A 19,378-nucleotide genomic window follows, 5' to 3' on the forward strand; every position below is an offset into this window, starting at 1 on the left:
GATCAACGCTTTTTCGCCGTTGTTTTATCGCAAATTGATTTTGGCAATTTTGATACTTGGAAAATGTAAGTTTTTGTTTGAATAACCGTGAAATAAGTGAAAAAATTTACCGATAAACTCCCTTTTGCTTACGTGAGGTTTATTGTGAAATACATTGAAGAGAATATTGAAGATTTCAATACACGCCTGATCTCGAGAGGCTACCCGGAGCAAATGGTAGAAAAGACCCTCCGAGAAGTTAAATATTAAGACAGAAAAGAAGCTCTAAAACAGAAATCGAAAATTGCAGAATGAACTACTACCCTTTGTGTCGGGCTATTTCACTCAACCGTCAATACCAAGCTTTGGAAAGCATAATCACGCACAAATGGCACTTTCAAATACAAATACTTAGAGATATATTCAAGGAGCTACCCTTGATCTGTTATAGAAATGGAAAATCACTGAAATACGTGCTTGTAAAAGCAAAACAAAGGCTTTGGGCAACACAGTAGCCACACAGCATGAGTCGCGCGGACTCATTTGTCATTAAATCAACCCCTGACAGTACAATGATCGCCACCGGGCTTATTTCCAGTATTATTTGTACGACTGAGCTTTCAAATAAGCCAAAAGTAGCCTGTACACAACTTAAAAGGCTTTACTGGGTTATTCCTCCGTCTCGATTTATACCTAATTAAATTTTGTAATATTTTCAGACCATTACGCGATGTCAATTTCACAATAAACCTCACGCAAACAACGGAGTTTATCGGTAGATTTTGTCACATATTTCACGGTTATTCAAAGAAAAACTTACATATTCCACATATTAACATTGCCCAAATCCATTTGCGATAAAAACGACGGCGAAAAAGCGTTGATCCCTCTCAAAAATCGTTTTCTTGTACCTCGAAACAACTTTTCGCCATACATTTCCTTTTAGCGACTAGCAATGTTTGCCCCCTGACGATCCCAGAGTTCTTCGCGCAAACACGGGTATCCGATTACTGGCAACTTATTCATTTTTAGAGGAATCTGTAGATCATCCTTCTGCGATTCAATCACCAGAAGCTTAATCCATTTGAATGTTTTGCACATGGTGAAAATCAATTATATTCATGAAGTACTTTTAAGTGAATGAAATACATGTCTTCGAAATTTAATTATTTTGCACCCAAAAAGACAATGCAACATTCCCTAAAACCAACCCAGTACACATTTAAACATTGCACAAAAATATTTGAGTGTTTTAAAGTTGGAAGAATGATGTGGTTTTGCATGCGAGGCTCTCAAACTTGCTTAATAAAATGTGCGTCAAATGACGATTTTAACGGAAGTTGGTAATTTGCATATTTCTTTGAAATAAAAGGATATTTTGTCAAAAAACCTATCCAGTAGTTTTTGTCATGCCCGAGCCTATCTACCACAAGAATATGAGCGAAATCGAATTTTCCACCCTTGCCGCGAAATTAAGAATTTGTCTGATTTTTACAGGCAGGCACTCTTAACACTTAATTTCATATTTATTATTAAGCTTTAACCATTTTTTTTAGTAGCAGTAATTAGGAAATACAAATCAATTTAAATTGTTATTTAGCATTGCATAATTGTGAGAGAAATCAGAGAAGTGTAGCTAGGTGTAGATAAATTAAGGCAATTAAGAAATCTAGTGTAAGTTACTATTGTAAATAGTTGAAAGCTGTCAAACAAAGTAAATAACAGGTGAGAAATGATGTAATCACAATATTAATGCAATGCAATAAGAACAGTGATGTTTTAAGTATTGTAGGTAACGTAAGTAGATGGTAATGTAATGGAAGGTTAGTCCTGTATGAATTTTTTGTCTTTAAATAAATGTTAAAACCAGGAACACGGAACATTCCGGAACATCAAAATGACGAAGGTTTGGAAGCTATGCGAAAAATTTTGAACAAAAGAATTAACCCAAACATTCCTACCGATCATTTTGTGGACTTGTTGAAATTGGTTCTCAAGAACAATAACTTTGAATTTGATGGTAAACATTTCTTACAAAAATGTGGTACAGCCATTGGTACAAGGATGGCGCCTGCATACGCTAATTTATTTATGCACGACCTAGAATCGAAGTTACTGGATTTAGCTCCAGTAAAACCCTATCTTTGGCTCAGGTACATTGATGATATTTTCATGATCTGGATAGCAGGAGAAGAATCACTTCTGGAGTTCCTTCAGTGGATAAATCAGTTACACAACACCATCAAGTTTACATGGTACTGGTCACAACAGAACATTAACTATCTTGATGTACAGGTTATTAACAACAATGGTGTTATTGAAACTGATTTGTATACTAAGCCAACTAATAAGCACTAGTATTTGTTCCATACTTCATGCCACCCAAAGGGGGTTAAACAAAGTATCCCATATGCACAGGCTCTTAGGCTCAGACGTATTTGTTCAAAGCCTGCTGCATTTGAGCGCAGGGCAGCTGATCTTAGAAAGTATTTAGTTAATAGGGGTCATAATGAAAAATTTGTTTGGAACCAAATACATAGGGCTTGGGTATTAGACCGGGATGAACTACCTGCACCTAGGCAAGAGACAACTAACAAAAGAATTACCATTTGTGGTTACGTATCACCCAGGTCTACCTAATATGGGGAATATTAAGAGAGTTACATCCCCTTTTACACATTTCCAATAGGTGTAAGCAGGCCATTAAAGATTTGCCCATGATGGCATTTCGATGCCCTAAGAACTTGGGAGACTATCTGGTTCACGTGAAGTAACGACCCCTGGATCGGGGAACTGAGAGTACTTGAGGAACTCATAAATGTACTAGTAACAGATGTAATGTCTGTAATTACCTTATAGTAGGGGGTAGGTTCTCTAGCCATGCTACTGGTACTAGTTATACTATAAATCATGGTTTGGATTGTAATTCTAGGAATGTTGTTTACTTAATTAGTTGCAAGGTCCGTGGTTTCCAGTATGTCGGTTCCACCACCACTAAGTTTAGGTTGAGGTTCAACAACCATAAGAGCCGGTCTATGAGCCAACTCTAGGATGTCTGCTGCCAATAAGGAGGGCGATGACCTTATCTATAAGCATTTTATAGTCATGGGCATCATGGACTTCAAGATGTTAGCATACAACTTATAGATAAAGTTAATGCAAAAGATGGTCTGCTTCCTATGGAAGGGCGATGGGCATATCGACTACGAACCTTGAAACTGGATGGGTTTAATCCTTTACTGAGTAATTTGTCTGCTATTTTCCCTTATTTTCACACTTAATTCCCTTTTATTTTTTATCGTCACTCATATACTCCCCCTGCGTATGCTGTCCTTTGGCACGTGTGAGTGTTATCCTTTGCAAGCCTGCAAATAATTTTTGTCTATAGGCAGGTCATTTGTCAGAACAAGGACAAGTTTTGACCTGACAAGAAGCCAGCCTGGTCGGACAAAAAAAATTGTTTGTCATTAGAAATTAAAGAGACATTTGAGACGTTTTGATATTTCAGTGTAGAATCTTCGCCAAAACATGGGTTGCAAATTTGAAAACCTTAAAAAGTCACACAAGCGTTTCCAACGTAACAAGTTTCCCACGACGTCTAAGGAAAACGGGAAAGGCGATGAAACAATCTCTCGCATGGACAGCTTGCCAGTATAAAACCTCAAAATAACATTCAGAGACTTGAAAATTGGCTGAAATGAATTCTTCGACTTTTTCTGAAAGCAACTTTCCTCTGAAAGTGTTCGGGGTCAATTGAATAAAAAATTTGCGTAATTATTTAAAATGTGGAATTGGAGGTGTTGGTGACTATAAAGCATGACTAATTTGTACATTCACGCTTTTCACAAAAACATGTCTGTGGTACGGAATCTGTATTTCAACCACACTGACAGACGTAAAAAAAAACTATAAAGAGTTAAAAATTAAACTGATTTTTGATAATACGGACTAGAAAAATATTTGGTTACGTTTTAGAGGTTTTAAAGTTTTTGAAAGCGATTGCATTCAGATAAACGAAACGTGAGTATTTGGGCCATGTTTTCAATTTCCATAATATTTTCATTGGGTCAATGTAATACAACCGGAAATTAATTCCACAACACTTGGAGGTAACAAACAACAAGTAATTACATAAGACCTCAGTTCTTAGTAGTTTTTCAGACGTACGTAATTCAGACTAAATGGGGCTTCACAATCTTTCACAACGCCACCGCAAAATGCATAAATTAACACGTAGGAATAGTGGTGTTGATGTGATGTGTTTACAATTCGACATAACATTTTATAACATAACTAAAGCAAAGCGCGCACTCTGATTGGTTAATTTAGCGTCTACTATTTGCCCATGGGTGTACGCTGCTGACGTGTGTGCTAACGTTTACAAAGCAAATCCTTTGACAGACATTGTTTCCAAAGTAATGGCCGACGTTCTTCTGCCAGCAATGCAAAACTGCCTTCACAGTTGTCTGAAGATGAAACTTTATCGAGTTACTGGTGTGCAGTCGGTTGTCATAAATGAATTTTCGTGCGCTTGTTTTCTCTTGTCATGTAGGACAACAGGAACATTTTTTTGTGATGTAGCTCAATAAAAGGACTTCTGTTGTTCCAATGTCTCAATGTTACGTTATAAAACAAATGGTAAACGCCATAGCGTGCACTATTGAGTTATGGATGCACTTGGGAGGTTTGTAGACTATGAGTAGTCCCTCTTTCGCTTAGTCCGTCGTGTGTGACGCGAAAGAAAACCGCGAGAAAAAAATGGCCGCGCGAAATCCTGGAGGCGAGGAGCACGCGAAAGGAGGGACTACCGCCTAAGCCCAAGAGTTTGAATTATGCGTTGCTCTCACAACGCAAAAATATGATTGGCCTATGTTAGGAGCGTTGACAACGTGTTGTCAACATTCGAGATACCTGTGATGTCTTGCAGGAATGTTTTGGAACCGAAGCAAATCGAAGCGGTACCAGAGCAAATCGAAGCGTTGGAATCGCGCTTCACAAGCCGTGATGTTGTTGCGAATCTGCCAACAGGCGCTTTGGAAAGATTTAAATTTATCCAGTGTTTTGTTTGGCAAAGCTTTCTGCCTCCACCCCGACTGCGAGCGTGTTAGTGATTTCGCCGCTCAACAGCATCGTCTAAGTCGGCGGATATAAATTCACTGAGCTTGGCCTTTCTGCCATCCATTTGAAAGATTGAACCGGACTCTCACTTGACACCGGACATTCACCTGAAATTTTCCGCTGCTATCGGCAAACACTTCACCGCAGTTGGATGATCTCCTATGTATAATGTATAATGTATGATGTAAATTCTCGGTTGAAAGTCTATTGAAATTTTCGCAATAACTTTTAGACGCAGCAAAAATCGTTACAAGAGGCCTCATTCGCCGTCTTCTTTTTAAAACTTCTTCGACAGTTTCGCTGAACGAACACTGAACGAAGATATACTTCTCACAGCATATGTTTTTGTCTGGCTACTTGAAGAGTAGAGTAGAGCAATTTTATTCAGATCTCCCGGGGCTATTGATAACAGGTGATAATAAGAGGACGTCAAGATGAGAAATCCTACACCGAAAAATCACTCGGCCGTGAAAGGGCAAACTCTTGGGCTTAGGCGGTAGTCCCTCCTTTCGCGCCCTCCTAGGCCCCAGGATTTCGCGCGGCCATTTTTTTCTCGCGAATTTCTTTAGCGTCACGCACGACAGACTAAGCGAAAGAGGGACTACTCATAGTCTAGGAGGTTTGCTAAGCACTCAATAAGCTAGAGTCGCACAAGGCGATAGCCGAGGGCGACTCTTACGCTTCTTTCGTGCTTAGCAACCTCCCGCGTGCATCCATAACTCAATAGTACACGCTGTGGCGTTTACCATTTGTTAATGAGACGACGCACTGCGAGTGATAAAATTCTCTGGAATAAAAACAAAACTGATAATAAAGTTTTTTTGCGTAGTATTGTGTGGCAGTATAACAAAATAACTTGTCCCATATTCGGCCACAGGTTTTCAGGGAAAATATTTTTCACTTTAGTAGAAATGCCCGGTCAGAGTGTCCGACCAGGCTAAGCTTTTTACTGTCAAAACCTCAAATTTACCGGACAGTTGTCCGATGACCGACTGTTATTTGCAGGCTCGCTTTGGCACGCGCGGCTGTCGTCTAAGTCTGAATTGTTACAGTTATTTACAGTTATTGTCGTAGCACGCATTTTTGAATTTCAATGGCGTAGTAGAAATTTATGTATAACGGTTTTTCTTCATTCACTCTCAAGAAGAAATATAGGTGTTCTTCACAAAGGTGTATTAGACGTAGACGTAGACGTATATGTATATGTATACATAAAGTGAATGTGTGAAAGAAAATTCGCCCTGAGTGGGATTTGAACCCACGTCCCCCCGCATACTAGTCGGGTGTGATATCCACTACACCATCAGGACAACCAAATCCAACTAAGGATCAAATTCATGATACACGACCGAAGTCAACTTAGCGGATGACAATGGAGGATCCACAAGGGATACAGGCTTCTTTTAAATTAATTTATACTTGTATATGAAAGAACCCCTGATCCTTAGTTGGATTTCAAACGGAGTTATAGGCTTCCCCTACCTTGTCACCTTGAAAGAAAATTTCCCGGGAGACCACGTTCCATACCATGTAAAATCACATCTTCGATTGCCGTGTTGCCAGCATGGTTGTCCTGATGGTGTAGTGGATATCACACCCGACTAGTATGCGGGGGGACGTGGGTTCAAATCCCACTCAGGGCGAATTTTCTTTCAAACATTTATTCACTTTAAAATATGATTATCTGGGGTGTACAGGGTCAGGGGTTCTTTCATATACATGTATATGTATACATATATATACAGTGTATATGTACACTGTATATATAAAATTGTTACTGGAACTCTCAGGCCAACAAAGGTGTCACCACGTCAGGAGGATCAGTCAAGATTCCCAGTCTAAACCTCACAGCATAAACGAACGTAGAGAGTTAAAATATTGCGAAGACGAACAACTTCTGACATTAAAAAAGATTTAAAAAATTTAATAAAATGTTTCGGTCTGAGAACTTCTTCAGTTATTACAACTTTTGAATAAAAACGGGCTTTAAATAAGATTGAGGTGCTAGTGATTACGTAATTACAAGTGACAACTAATGAATAAGGTACAAAATCACGTGAAAGAGCAGAAAGTGGTGCTAATTAATAGATATCAAAAAACAAAATCAACAAAGCGACAAATATTGAATAAATCGAAAACAAGTTACTATGAAAATAATCAGCAAAATATGAGACAAAACCTAAAAAACCAAACTGGCTAAAACGAATAGAATAACCGAAGAGGCTTGCGGCAAGCATTAGAAAAAGCTAAACCCACCCTTACATACAACTGTAAACATCAACCGTACCAAAATCCCAAAAACGAGGCCTTTGGAGCCTGAAAGAGCAAAATTAATTACCAACAAAATCCCTGGAGGGACCCTTAATAATATTAATCATAATAAGATCCCTGGCAGGGCCTTCGAGTCTAATCAACACCTAAGGGGCTGACAAAATCCAAGAAAAGGGCCTTTGAACGATTAATCAGTAACGTAAAATATAGGAGAGGAAATTAATTATAGCAAATTCTGTTTTTCGAATGAAATTCCTTTCTTCTATTTAAACCATGGGGTGCCAAAGAGAACAACTGAGCACTCCAGTAAGTCTCTTTTGTAATGATGTAGGAAGCTCTTGTTCAGTCCATTTAGGACGATGCAGGTTTTAGAAAGCTATAGATCAGCTCTCCACCGCAGTGTTGATATCTGTACGTTCGTGTTGATTTAGACTCCAATTTCATGTCAAAAGCAGTCTTAACCCTTTACCCCCTAAGGTGAACGGCAGTTTTTCCCAAATCGGCAAATAAAGACACTCTGCCTTTGTACAATATGCCATTTGAAAACCCCCAATCAGCTTATTTAAGAATTGACATCAGCAGCTATGAAGGAGATAGACATTTTGAGAGAAATTGCTTTAAAATGGGGAAATGAACGACTTCAAAAATGGATCAGTCTTCTGCTATATTAGGTATACCCCTAAACTATAGCTTATTTAGCAGCTCTTAGTGCATAGCTTGATATGAAACAAGTCTTGCATTCCATTTGCATCCCGTAAATGGAACTAAAAACTTCTGGGGGTGGTCAACCATGTCTTGGATGGGAGGGGGTCAACATTTCATGACTTCAATGAGCAGGTCTTCACAAGACAATTTTCATGGCAAAAATTCGTAGAAATCTATCAAATATTTACAAAGTTATGACCTTGTGTGCCAATTTGCACTCTTAGGGGGCAAAGGGTTAAAAGTCAAATGAACCAAAATTTAGACATTTTTTTTCATTTGAGTTCAATGTGCTCATTAAGTATAAAATAAACATATTCTGAAGTTTCAAACGAATTGAACGAAGCATTGCGGAGATATTGGAATGTTAAAATCACTGTTTTTTATCCTCCATAATCGTAGAGCGGTTGGGAAAATTGTCGGATAATTGTCGGAAATAAAACTTGTAACATCATTGTTGGTGAGCTCAAGAAATGTGGGAAATTTGAAACTGTTTTGATTTCAAGTTCACAGTGAACTTCAGAGGAAAACCACTCAAAATCAAAAGTTAGCACTTTCAAGTTCCCCAGGACCCAAACTTCAAAGAGAATGGCTTATAAAAATGAAAAGAGAATGCTTCATGCCCTCGAAGCATTTGAGCGTTTGTGTAAAACACTTTACCGAAGGCAGCTTCGAACAAAATCTTGTAGTAAGGAGTTTGTTGGGACCCTCTTTCAAGCTTCATCAACTTGTAGTCAAGAAAGACACGATACCAACGATTTTTAACTTCACTATGGCACGTTGCAAGCCGGCAATTGGACAAAAAAGAAACAACGAAAACAAGCGAATAATGCCCGCCGAACAGCAGGCGAACTCCTCGGCCATATCCCAAGTAAAATAAGGTTTGCATTTAGATCCAAACCTTCCCCACGAAAGACTCACCAGGGACCTTTAGCATCGAGAGGATTTGAGACGGCGACCGGAAGTAATTTTCATTTCCGGCATACGCTGTCAGTTTTGACGCGAGGTCGTGGGAGGCCTACGTTAGACTGCTTTTTGCGTTGTACAGAAAACGTCAGTGTATTTCTGCCTTTCACTCCTCTAGTTTCGGATTTCAGCCAGAATTTTGTCCTTAACGGCTTGCAGGATGAAGTGAGATTGATATTTATTCAAAGATGAGAAGGAGAAAATGATATTCTTTTACTTTCTTGCAGGCTATACTCGTGTGTTGTCGAAAGCTGGATTTGTAAATGGCAGGAACGTAAGAGAGAAAACTGAAGTAAGATCCCAAAATTAAAAGTGCTTATAAAGCACTGAGTTTCAGAGAACATAAACTTAGCTAAACTTCAACCTTGCTACTCTTAACAATACTAATTTCCACATAGACCGCTCAAAACTTACTGGAAATATTTCTCTAGTGTTGGAGGCTCAAGTTCAAAATATTCAGATGTCTGATTGCCATATAAACAAGTTATGGCATTGCATAACACTGCACAGACAACATACATTTTGCCCACAGTGCTAAGTCCTATCTTCAGGTTCTTTTTGTAATCTAAAAACTTAAAAGAAGTTATGATGTCACCAAAGATCCAGTCTACAGAGGTGTGTACTGTGCTCATTGCTGTATTATATGCTTCCATTAGTGGTGTAAGATGGTCTTGTCGAAATGGAGCCTGGAGGTGAATGTGGAGGGGATATGCAGGATCACCGTAAACACACATAGGTGTTCCAGCTGGTGAAAAGGCAAATCTTCCTAGGTCATTCAACAATCCAGAATTGGCAAGCATCCCAGCATCATGTTTACAACCCTCTCACATGCAAAGAAAAGGGTTTAAAAAAGGTTATTTTAAAAGATAAAAGCAATAGTTGATCAAAGCAACTATTGTCTCACAAGAACCCTATACATAGGAAATAATGGTTTTCGTGCCATTTCTCTAGTCAAATTTGGACTAATCAACAGAGAGCCCCATGTGGTATTTCTCACCTGAAAGTACTGACATACTTGTGGGGCCTGAAAGGGTAAAGTTTGTGAGTTCTGGGTTCTAAAATAGGGCATATATATTTTTTATTTATCATTAGTACAGGCCTTAAAACCGACCTTTAAATTGATTATCTTTTGGCAAAGTTAGTGACAATCCTTAGCTTTTTTGTGTGTAAGACTTGTACTATAAAGGATCTAGAGCGATGCAAATTAAGTACTCACCTACTGGTCCAAAGATATTGCCAATTAATCCATTGGGCAAGGTAACAGACTGAAATTTCAGTCCATGCACTCTCTTGTGTACTTTGTACACAACTCTTTGCCCAGTACCAGGTCTTGAAATTGGCCGAACAGTCCCATCTATAAAACCAAAGCAGTTGTCCAGTGGTGCACCTTTCCTTGATACTGCTTCAGCATACGTCTGAAGAGCAGTGGAGGCCAGGACGTCTCTGTTCCAATCTGTGACCAGATGTGAGTGGGTTTCATAGATGTAATCTAAGACCTAATTTGAGATCAAATTTAGGACAGATACTGGACGTGGAAATCGAGGAATTATATCTCTGTATCGACAAGGATAGCTTGTTCGCCTCAGTAGCAGGCACAGCCCTTTGAGGCCATCACATAGGCTCCTTTGTCTGCATTTGATCACAGGAGGAATTTGTGACACATCTGCAAGTCGGGGGAGATCAGCCTTCTCTATGTGAAATTCCGCCTTGCAGTCAGCTTGGCCCATATCATCTAAGTTGAACTTATCATAGGACTCGTTACTGAAATCTGGATTTTTCGACTGAAAACAATCGTTAAGTAAAACGAATTCTTCATCAGAAATAGGGTTCTCACTGTGAGATAGCAATAGCCAATCTCTGATATTTTTAAACTTGTTCATTTTTAATTAAACGCTAAAAAAACTCTAGAAAGTCTGTGCTCAGAGATGGTCGTCTAGTGCCGCCGCAATGTGAAGGAAGCTGCTAAAGGTTTGTATTTGGCAGGAACAACGTCGTTCTCAATCCAGATCCTCTTGTACACTGCCGTTGCTGCCGCTCGAAAAATATGAGTTGCTAAAGGTCCCTACTGACGCAGAAACGCAGCAATGTTCAAGACAACAATGACGTCACAAAGCAGAGTCTCGCTTCCATTCCTCCATTAAAGTGCGCAGTCATTTTGGAAACGTTTTCGTGAAACCATTGACTGTCTTCGTACTTTTAACTTTTTTACTCCTTTTCACGGCTCAGAAAGAAAAATTTCTGCCTGAGTTTCCTTTCACATTTTTTTAAACATTTCGTCACTATAAAATGACTGAAGAAAAGATGTCTGAATTTTGGTTCGTTTGACCTTTAATTAAATTGTATAATTCATGATTCAATGAAAAGACGGTGAAATTAGTCTTCCTGGCCTCAAAAGGCATACAAGAGAGTGATTTCCTTTTATTTGAGCTACGATAAGCCTTGTGGAAAGCTAGCTCTAGGACAGAATTGTATCAAGATTATCAGTGACAAGTCAAATTATGTGGCTATGTATCTGCGAATGCAGACAGACATTGAAATTAAATGTCACGTAAGGGTTACTTTTTCGCTGAAATATAGAAGTAAATAACCGATTCAACTGCTTGCCATGCTCTTGTCACCATGATCGGCAAGAAAGAGACGTGCCTCCTACCACCTAAAAGCAGGTCAAGACCTACCTGCATTAAAACAAGGGAGAGGCAAGGCTCAACCACCTAATACTTCTGCATGTCCACAAGAAATTAGCAGATGGTATGGAGATGTTGGAAGTTGCTAATACGTCTGTGGGAGAAAACCACCAGTGCAAGCATTTGTTTGGGAAGTTTTAAAAGTGACATCCCCATGAGGTCTGTGTTTACTTGGAAGGCCACTGTGACAGTCTAAAATGGCTGCAAACTTACAAATGATGACTCTGACAGGTAAAACATTTGCTGTTTTCAACATATAGAGAACATTCCAATGGGTTGGGTTCTTTGGATGCAAACCCTCTACTTTTAATATACAAAGAGCTACTTAAACTTTTTGTGCCCCAACCTCCCATCAGTTTCTTAAGGCTTGCTAAAGCCCTGATGTTTAGTGACCTCACAAGCCATTCTGAACCAGTAGATTTTATTCATTTGAAGAATAATTACTTGATGCATTACATGTATGTTTGCACTATATGTATATGCTGGGAAACAATTACATGCCTAACATGCTGAAATAGCTACAAGATCGCTACTGGTGTCTGGACTCGACTCTGTCCACCTTGTGAACATTCCACCAAAAATGAGTATCTCCCCCCTGGCTACAACAACAGAATGTAAAGAGGTAGCAGGCAAAAAGCTTTGAGCCTCTGGAGGAGGCTTCCATGTGCATGAGAAATGCGAGTGTATTTGGCTACAGTCTAGAATAAAAATTTGCATGGGCAACAAACCGTCAAGGCCTGGCCTCTGCCTGGCCCCTTTCTGTCCTTCCAAAGAAAGGGCATGTACTTGATGGCGAGGTACACTAAACACTAGAACCGTGTCCTTGACATAGACGGCAGGGTGACACCATAATTGGGGAGCCTCCCATTGGCGGTTCTCCACCTCTAGCTCTTGCCAGATCCATTGATTTGTATCCAGAATCCAAACATCTCCAAATAACTGAGAAGAGCATAGAGAACAGTACCCTCTAATGACGTCATAACAAAATGATACTGAACAGCAGGAAGTACGCAGATAAGCAGAAAAAGCTCCCCATTCCCCCATATAAGAAGGAACAAATAATTTAGCCAAAGAAAAATACAAGTAAGAAAATGGGAGAAAAGAGACTAGACATGATTGAGAATCATTATTTACTCACCAAGTCTGGTCCACCACATCCCCCAAGAATAAGAATTGTGTGCTCATCCACTACCATCTAATGGAAATCAATGTAACAACATTACCTGACGAAAAATTCTGGACTGTATCTTCAGAATGTTTTAAAACACTCTGAAGATATTTTTAAAATTTGGTATTAACATGGTTTGCACAGACCTTGAGAAGTGATTGAAAATTACCATATCCTTGGAAATCTCATTCCCAGGGTCTTTCTTCTTAACTCCCCCATGATGTGAAGAAGAAGAGAGACCCTGGGAAAGAGGTTATTTATGTGGAGAAAAATGACTATTGTCAAAGGAAAAAATAAAGAACTGGAGATCCAGAATTACAGAGGACACTTCAAGATGGGGAAGAAGAAAGTACAAAATAAAAATCAGCAACAGACTTTCTGTCAGTAAGATCATGGTACAAAAAAATATGTTTATTAACTCCAATTTGAATTTAGGTATTGTTGATTTAGTACTCATTTCATCAAATAATAATAATCGTCATCATCATCATCATCATAATGATAATAATCATAAAGATTGCGATGATAACGGTGATAATGATAATAATGATGATGATGATGATAATGATAATATTGATAATAATGGTAACAATGGTATTAATGATAATGATAATAAAGCCTAAAAGTGGAGCTCCTAATTGCAATAATTAACCATAAAGGTAAAAAGAGGATTTGTTTTCCTTGGATCAGAAACTCAAAAAATGATCAATTGCAAGCATGTAATTGATCTGCCGTGGTTTCACTATTTTTTCCAGTTAAATTTTAACAAACTATACCCAATAAGTTAGAGTACTTAAGATTGTAGAATCAAGAGGCAATTATGCAAGGAATATGTCAGAAGAAAGGTCAACAATGTGCCAAGGGTTAATATGTGCAAAATTTAGCCTTTGCACATACTCCCTCCTTCTCTCCTAAATCAGAGTAATAACCTGGCTTGTGAGAACGATCCAATCGAGAAACCAGCAGTCAGCTGGTCAGCAGTCAAGCTCTTAAAGTGAGCCCACGACATCGTCATGTGATATTGATCAGCAGATACCTTAATTGTAACATGGACGTCCAATATCAAAGATGCACCTATGGTAATGGTGCTACTCTCTTATTTTTCAAGGTATGGGGTTTGGCATATAGATGTACGAACAGATGGACACCCATACAGACAGTCACGTGACAACCAAAATTTTTTGAGATTGATGGGTTACCAAATTGTCTAAGGTATGGGGCTCTGTCCGTTCAGGAGCTCCGCTAATGATGATAATAATGATAATAATGACAATGATAATGATAATAATAATTTAAAAATAATAACTTAGAAAGCACTAAAATCCAAAAGTTCAATGGCGCTTTACAAAACATAAGAAGAAAGATAAACAAATATACAAATATCTCAAAGTTAAATAACAGAACAAAAAGATAATTGTACATAAGTATTCATGCATAAAAAGCTTGTTTAAAACAATGTATTTTTAAAAGAGACTAAAACGTCTCCAGCAATTTTGCTTGTCTGATCTTATCTGGTGTTCCACAGTATTGGGGCACCAACAAAGAAAGCATGTCATCCACAGCTTGCTAATCCATATTTCCATATTTCCATATGGTCACTTAATTTACTGATTAAGATTATAAACACCTAACTTGGTCATAACTTTTGACAAGTTCTTGTAAATAAGTAGGTGCCAAGCCATTTATTTGCCTTGTAAGTCCATACGTTTAGCAACCGTTATTTTGCACTGGTTTCAATTTTGCTCAGGACCTCCTACTGCCTGTCTGGCATGGGTTTTGTATAGGTCCTTGCTAGACACTGTACTATGCCACCATGACTTATTTCAAGCAGGTTTGGGAGGAGGCTTAATACATGTCGGGGGGAGGGCTGACATGAATTACTACCCTGACCTTCAATGATCCAAGTTTGCCTGTTCATACTGTAAAATATAGTGAACACTATTTACTTTAAACTTTACAGGCAAATTTTCATTGTTTCCATCTTGGATTGCTAATAATTAAGACATAGAAAACATGTACTGTGTTTCTATCGAGTTATAGAAACACAAGTGGAAGTTTGGGAGAACGAGAAATGCTGTGGGAACACAAGCTGTAGATGAGTGTTTCCACAGCTTTTTCGAGTTCTCCCAAACTTTCACGAGTGTTTCTATAACTCAATAGAAACACGGAGAACATGTTTTCTATTTCTTTTAGGATACACCACAACAAAAAAGGGAAACAACTTGTTTACTTTGATCATCACCATGAAAATTCTCTTTGCTCGTGCCATCATTATGTCAACAGCTTGTGCTAGTTCTGTGTTTCTATCGAGATATAGAAACACGATTTTTAACCAATCAGTGTGCATATTTTCTTAGGGCTGTTTTCTAAGTCATAATAATTAACAATAATTTATTTCTTATATAGGGCTTTTTACAATAAAAACAATCAATAGCACTTTACAACTGGTATAAAAATGATAACAAATATTTACAGGGATAAGGTAAAAATATCTACAAAGATAAATAACTGCTAAATTACAATATATGCCTAATGTCAAAACAATAGTATTTAAATGTAAAATGTAGGTGATCCAAAAATCCAATATTATAATGTAAAGTTTCTACCGAGACCAGTTCTGAGTATATTTTTACTGATGTATTGATAAGATTAATAACAGCTGCTTAATATATACCTTTACTGATTGAAATTGATACATTTACCTAACCATTGTCCACACTGGGTGAACAGGAGACAATTGCGTTCATTAGTGCATTTGAATAGACTTTTCTGCATTACGTAATCCTTTAGTGTTAGACTTGCAATCGTACATTTTAGTTCACAACTAGTATCATATTAGTTCATAACTTAGCCTTGTTTTTGTTCGTGTAAATAAGTTTAATTCTAATCCTTGGCATGTGCGGTATGGATCAGAACTTCTTGGACATTTTCAAATATTGAGGACACTTGGATTGTAAGGGCATCGTTTAAAAGTTTATAATGTGTGAAATCGAATAAATGTTTATCTGGTAAACATTTGATGGTAGCAGATTGAGGTTTCAAATCATGTCAGTGGACGGCAAGCATGACGAAGCAGTGGATGAAGAAGAAGACCACATCGAAAGTTTAAAGCAGCAAAAAGCGAAGGATAAATCGACCTTCACCAGGATCAAGAACAAGTTGTTGAGCCTTCTAGATGAAGAAGATTATCCAAGTCAGCAGAAAGTCAAGGCAGTTTGTCAAAAGCTTTGTGAAGTGCAAAAACGCACAAATTTACTAGTGGTCAGCAGTTCCTCAATGAACGCAATTGTGACCTTCCATGGGAAAACGTACTTTAATGCTTTTCCGTTTAACAGTTCTAAGCATTTGTTAGTCATTTGTTTACCGTTAAAACAGTTTAGAAAATAGTTACAACGTCCGTTAAAATTTTCACTCTGGCCGTTTATAGCATTGGAAAAGTTGTTAAAAGTGTTTTCACCGTCCGTTAAAAGTGTTAGTAAAAACCATTCAAATTTCCCTTCAATGGCGTTAAAAGATCTTGAAAGCGTTCGAAAAGTTGTTAAATCAAAACGTTGACTGTTTAAGTTAAATGCTCAACTGGTTGTGTTGAATTAAATGTAAAACAATTATGAGTAAGCTGTTTTTCATTTATGCGGCTTAGTTTATCTACGAGGCGAGAGGTGAAACACCCTGCGAGCAGAGCCTCTTTTATTGCTTTTTTGAGCGGACAGGAGGTGGAAAAAGAGGCTCTGCACAAATCTGCTTTAGTCTTTGAAGTGGTCGTAGCCCCAAATCTTGGGCTAGTCATTCTGGTTTACAGTCGTCAAACTGGTTTTCGAGTGCGAGCATCAACTTTTATGAGAAACTGATGATCGAAACTGAGCCCACTGGATACAAGAAAGACATGGCGGTGAAAGGGCTGGCGAAAGGAGATCGTGCGAAAATGCTTGATGATGCTCTGCTTACACGCAAGCATCAGTCAGCTTCTATCAAGTCTTTCACATCTGGGACTTTCATGCTCTGTAGAGCAAAAAAAAATTTTGCAGAGTGCGAAAAGGCCTAGGTACGAGTTAAACGCTACAGTCTAACGCAGGACTTGTAAGTAGCGGTTTTCTCAGTAAGGTCGCGTAAGAAATAACAATAGGTAAACTATTCGTTCTTTTCATTCCTTTATTTACTCTCTTCCTATTCAACAAGATTGTGTACTCCCTGTGGAGTTTCTATAAAATTAATAACATGCAATCAGAGTTTCAACGTATCCAGAACAAGCAAACAAGCAGACTGCACTTCATGAGTTGTTTTCGTTCAGATCCAGGCTATTTTTGATGAAAAATTACCAGCATACCTTGTTTCCCTTGGAATAGCCGCTCCCCGAAACTTCTGGCACGTTTGTACTCAAGCCATTCACACATGGATGGAAAATCATTCATAGGAAACACAATAGCTACTTTGTAAGTCACATTGCGTGATTCCTTTTCGATTTCGATTGATGGTGAGTGAAGCCTGGGGAGAGTGCAGTTACTATGACAATATGATGCACGGAGTAGCCTGGGCATTCCTAACTGATCAGAATGTAAACTTCAATGGACGTATCTTGTTTTTGTGAGTTTCGGCAAGACTTTGAGAAGGAAATTGAATTCCAGAAATGTTCCTTTATGTTATTGAATGTCATACTGATCGAAGAGTCAAATTTTATGGCAGTATTAAGTTTGTGACTGGAGTGAATTTGGCATGCTTACTTCGTCAATTCGGTTCTGTGAACAATGTGCTTGTAATACCATCTCTGCCCTTTGAGTTTTGCTCAGCTTTGAGCTTTGTGAATGGAAGTCATGGTAAGTACTAAAACGTTATTACAACCACGTAAAATGCCTTGGTCTCTTAATGGATACAATTTGATTATAATTAAAGTTAACTTAGTATATAAACTTTTCCAATCGTACGAGTGCTCTGGCCTTATCATTTCCAACTATTATCTCGATACAGGTACAGCGTAAGCTTGTATTTACCCAGTTAAAACGTCATCTGCTTGGTTTTCGAAAATTGAAGCGTTAGATAATTGAAAGGTCGTGCGTCCCATGGATTTTTCAGCCATTTTTGAAACTGCTCAAAACTAGCTGAATTTTGGCATGTGGGCTTTGTTTCACCTGAGAAACATTGCTCAGAAGTTTTTTTTGCTGGGTTGTTCTTCGTTCTCGAGAAATAACGTATGCAAAAAAGGCACACAGGTTGGAAAAACCGAATGGTTTATTGCATATGCAATATCTCGAGAACGAAGCAAACTTTAGCACGAAAACTACGGGACATCGCTTAACATACCTGAACAAAACTGCATGTGAAATTTGGAGCGTTTTCAACAAAGTTCACCTTTGATTAAAATACCTGACGCCCTTTTCCCACCGAATCCTTCAAGTAAACGAAGCCGGGCCTTTGTTATGATAAACAGACCCAATCCTTTGTTATAATAGCCAAGCCAAACCTTTGTTAGAAGTGGAAGTCTCACCTCGGTTTATTATAACAAAGGATCGGCCCGCAGCGACCGCAAGGACTTTGATTTCACTTAGAAACCAGCAAAATGTCGATTTCACGCAACTTATATAAGCTCAAAATTTGCTGATTTCAGGTCAAAAGTGGTTAAAATGTTGCCTCATGTTAACGCGAGACGGCAAGGATGTTGATTTCTCTTAGAAAGCAACAAAATGTCAATTTCACGCAACGTAAAAGCTCAAAAATGTCGATTTTAGGTCAAAAAAGGTTTAAATGTTGATTTCACGTTAACCTGTGGCAGGAAGGTTGTTGATTTCACTTAGAAAACAGCAAAATGTTAATTTCACGCAACGTATAAGCTCAAAAATGTTGATTTCAGGTCTAAATAGGTAAAAATGCTGATTTCACGTTAATGCGTGACGGCAAGGATGTTGATTTCACTTAGAAAATGGCAAAATGTTAATTTCACGTAGCGCGTAAGCTCAAAAATGTTGATTTCGGGTCTAAGAAGGTAAAAATGTCGATTTCACGCAACGCGTGACAGCAAGGATGTTGATTTCACTTAGAAAACAGCAAGATGCTAATTTCACACAACGTATACACTCAAAAATGTTGATTTCAGGTCTAAATAGGTAAAATATGGTGGCCGGAAAATAGTGTTAACATCTGGAACTTACTTTGGTTATCTGGGACAATGATTATCTGCACTGAACAAAAAAACATTAAATGAGCACTTTTCCAAATACAGCAATGTCTTAAATGGCTAAAAATCACGAGATAAATACATATTCTTCGACAAATGCGATCATAGCTTTATGTCACGCACCACCTAACTTCGAAATTCAAAATGCGCTGGTACCTCTTATGCCTGATACACCGATTCAGGCTATTACCGGAAGTTGCATGAAAGCGAGGCCTAAGGGCCCTCGCAAAGGTGCCAATCTCAAAAAATATGGCAGACGAAAGGGACAGAAATAAAACCTGTCACAAATGCTGCGCTGCAGCGCTATGTAAAAATCATTCTGAT

General features: G+C 38.3%; 1 protein-coding gene and 1 pseudogene across 1 annotated transcript in view; both read right to left on the reverse strand.

Annotated features, from left to right (window-relative positions):
- Positions 1 to 3,265: 3,265 nt before the first annotated feature.
- LOC149116739 (uncharacterized) lies at positions 3,266 to 12,010 on the reverse strand (annotated as a pseudogene).
- A 114-nt stretch (positions 12,011 to 12,124) lies between these two features.
- LOC110055120 (F-box only protein 42-like) overlaps positions 12,125 to 19,378 on the reverse strand; it is a 29,504-nt gene continuing 22,250 nt past the window's right edge. The window contains exons 3-4 of the mRNA XM_020761500.2: positions 12,859 to 12,915; positions 12,125 to 12,659 (exon numbers count right to left, since the gene is read on the reverse strand). Coding sequence (XP_020617159.2) covers positions 12,222 to 12,659; positions 12,859 to 12,915 — 495 coding nt within the window. The 3' untranslated portion in view covers positions 12,125 to 12,221. The remainder of the gene's footprint in view (positions 12,660 to 12,858; positions 12,916 to 19,378) is intronic.

Source organism: Orbicella faveolata, unplaced genomic scaffold (genome assembly GCF_042242905.1).
Source record: "Orbicella faveolata isolate gen_17 unplaced genomic scaffold, um_ofav_v1 contig_12, whole genome shotgun sequence".
Classification (NCBI taxonomy): domain Eukaryota; kingdom Metazoa; phylum Cnidaria; class Anthozoa; order Scleractinia; family Merulinidae; genus Orbicella; species Orbicella faveolata.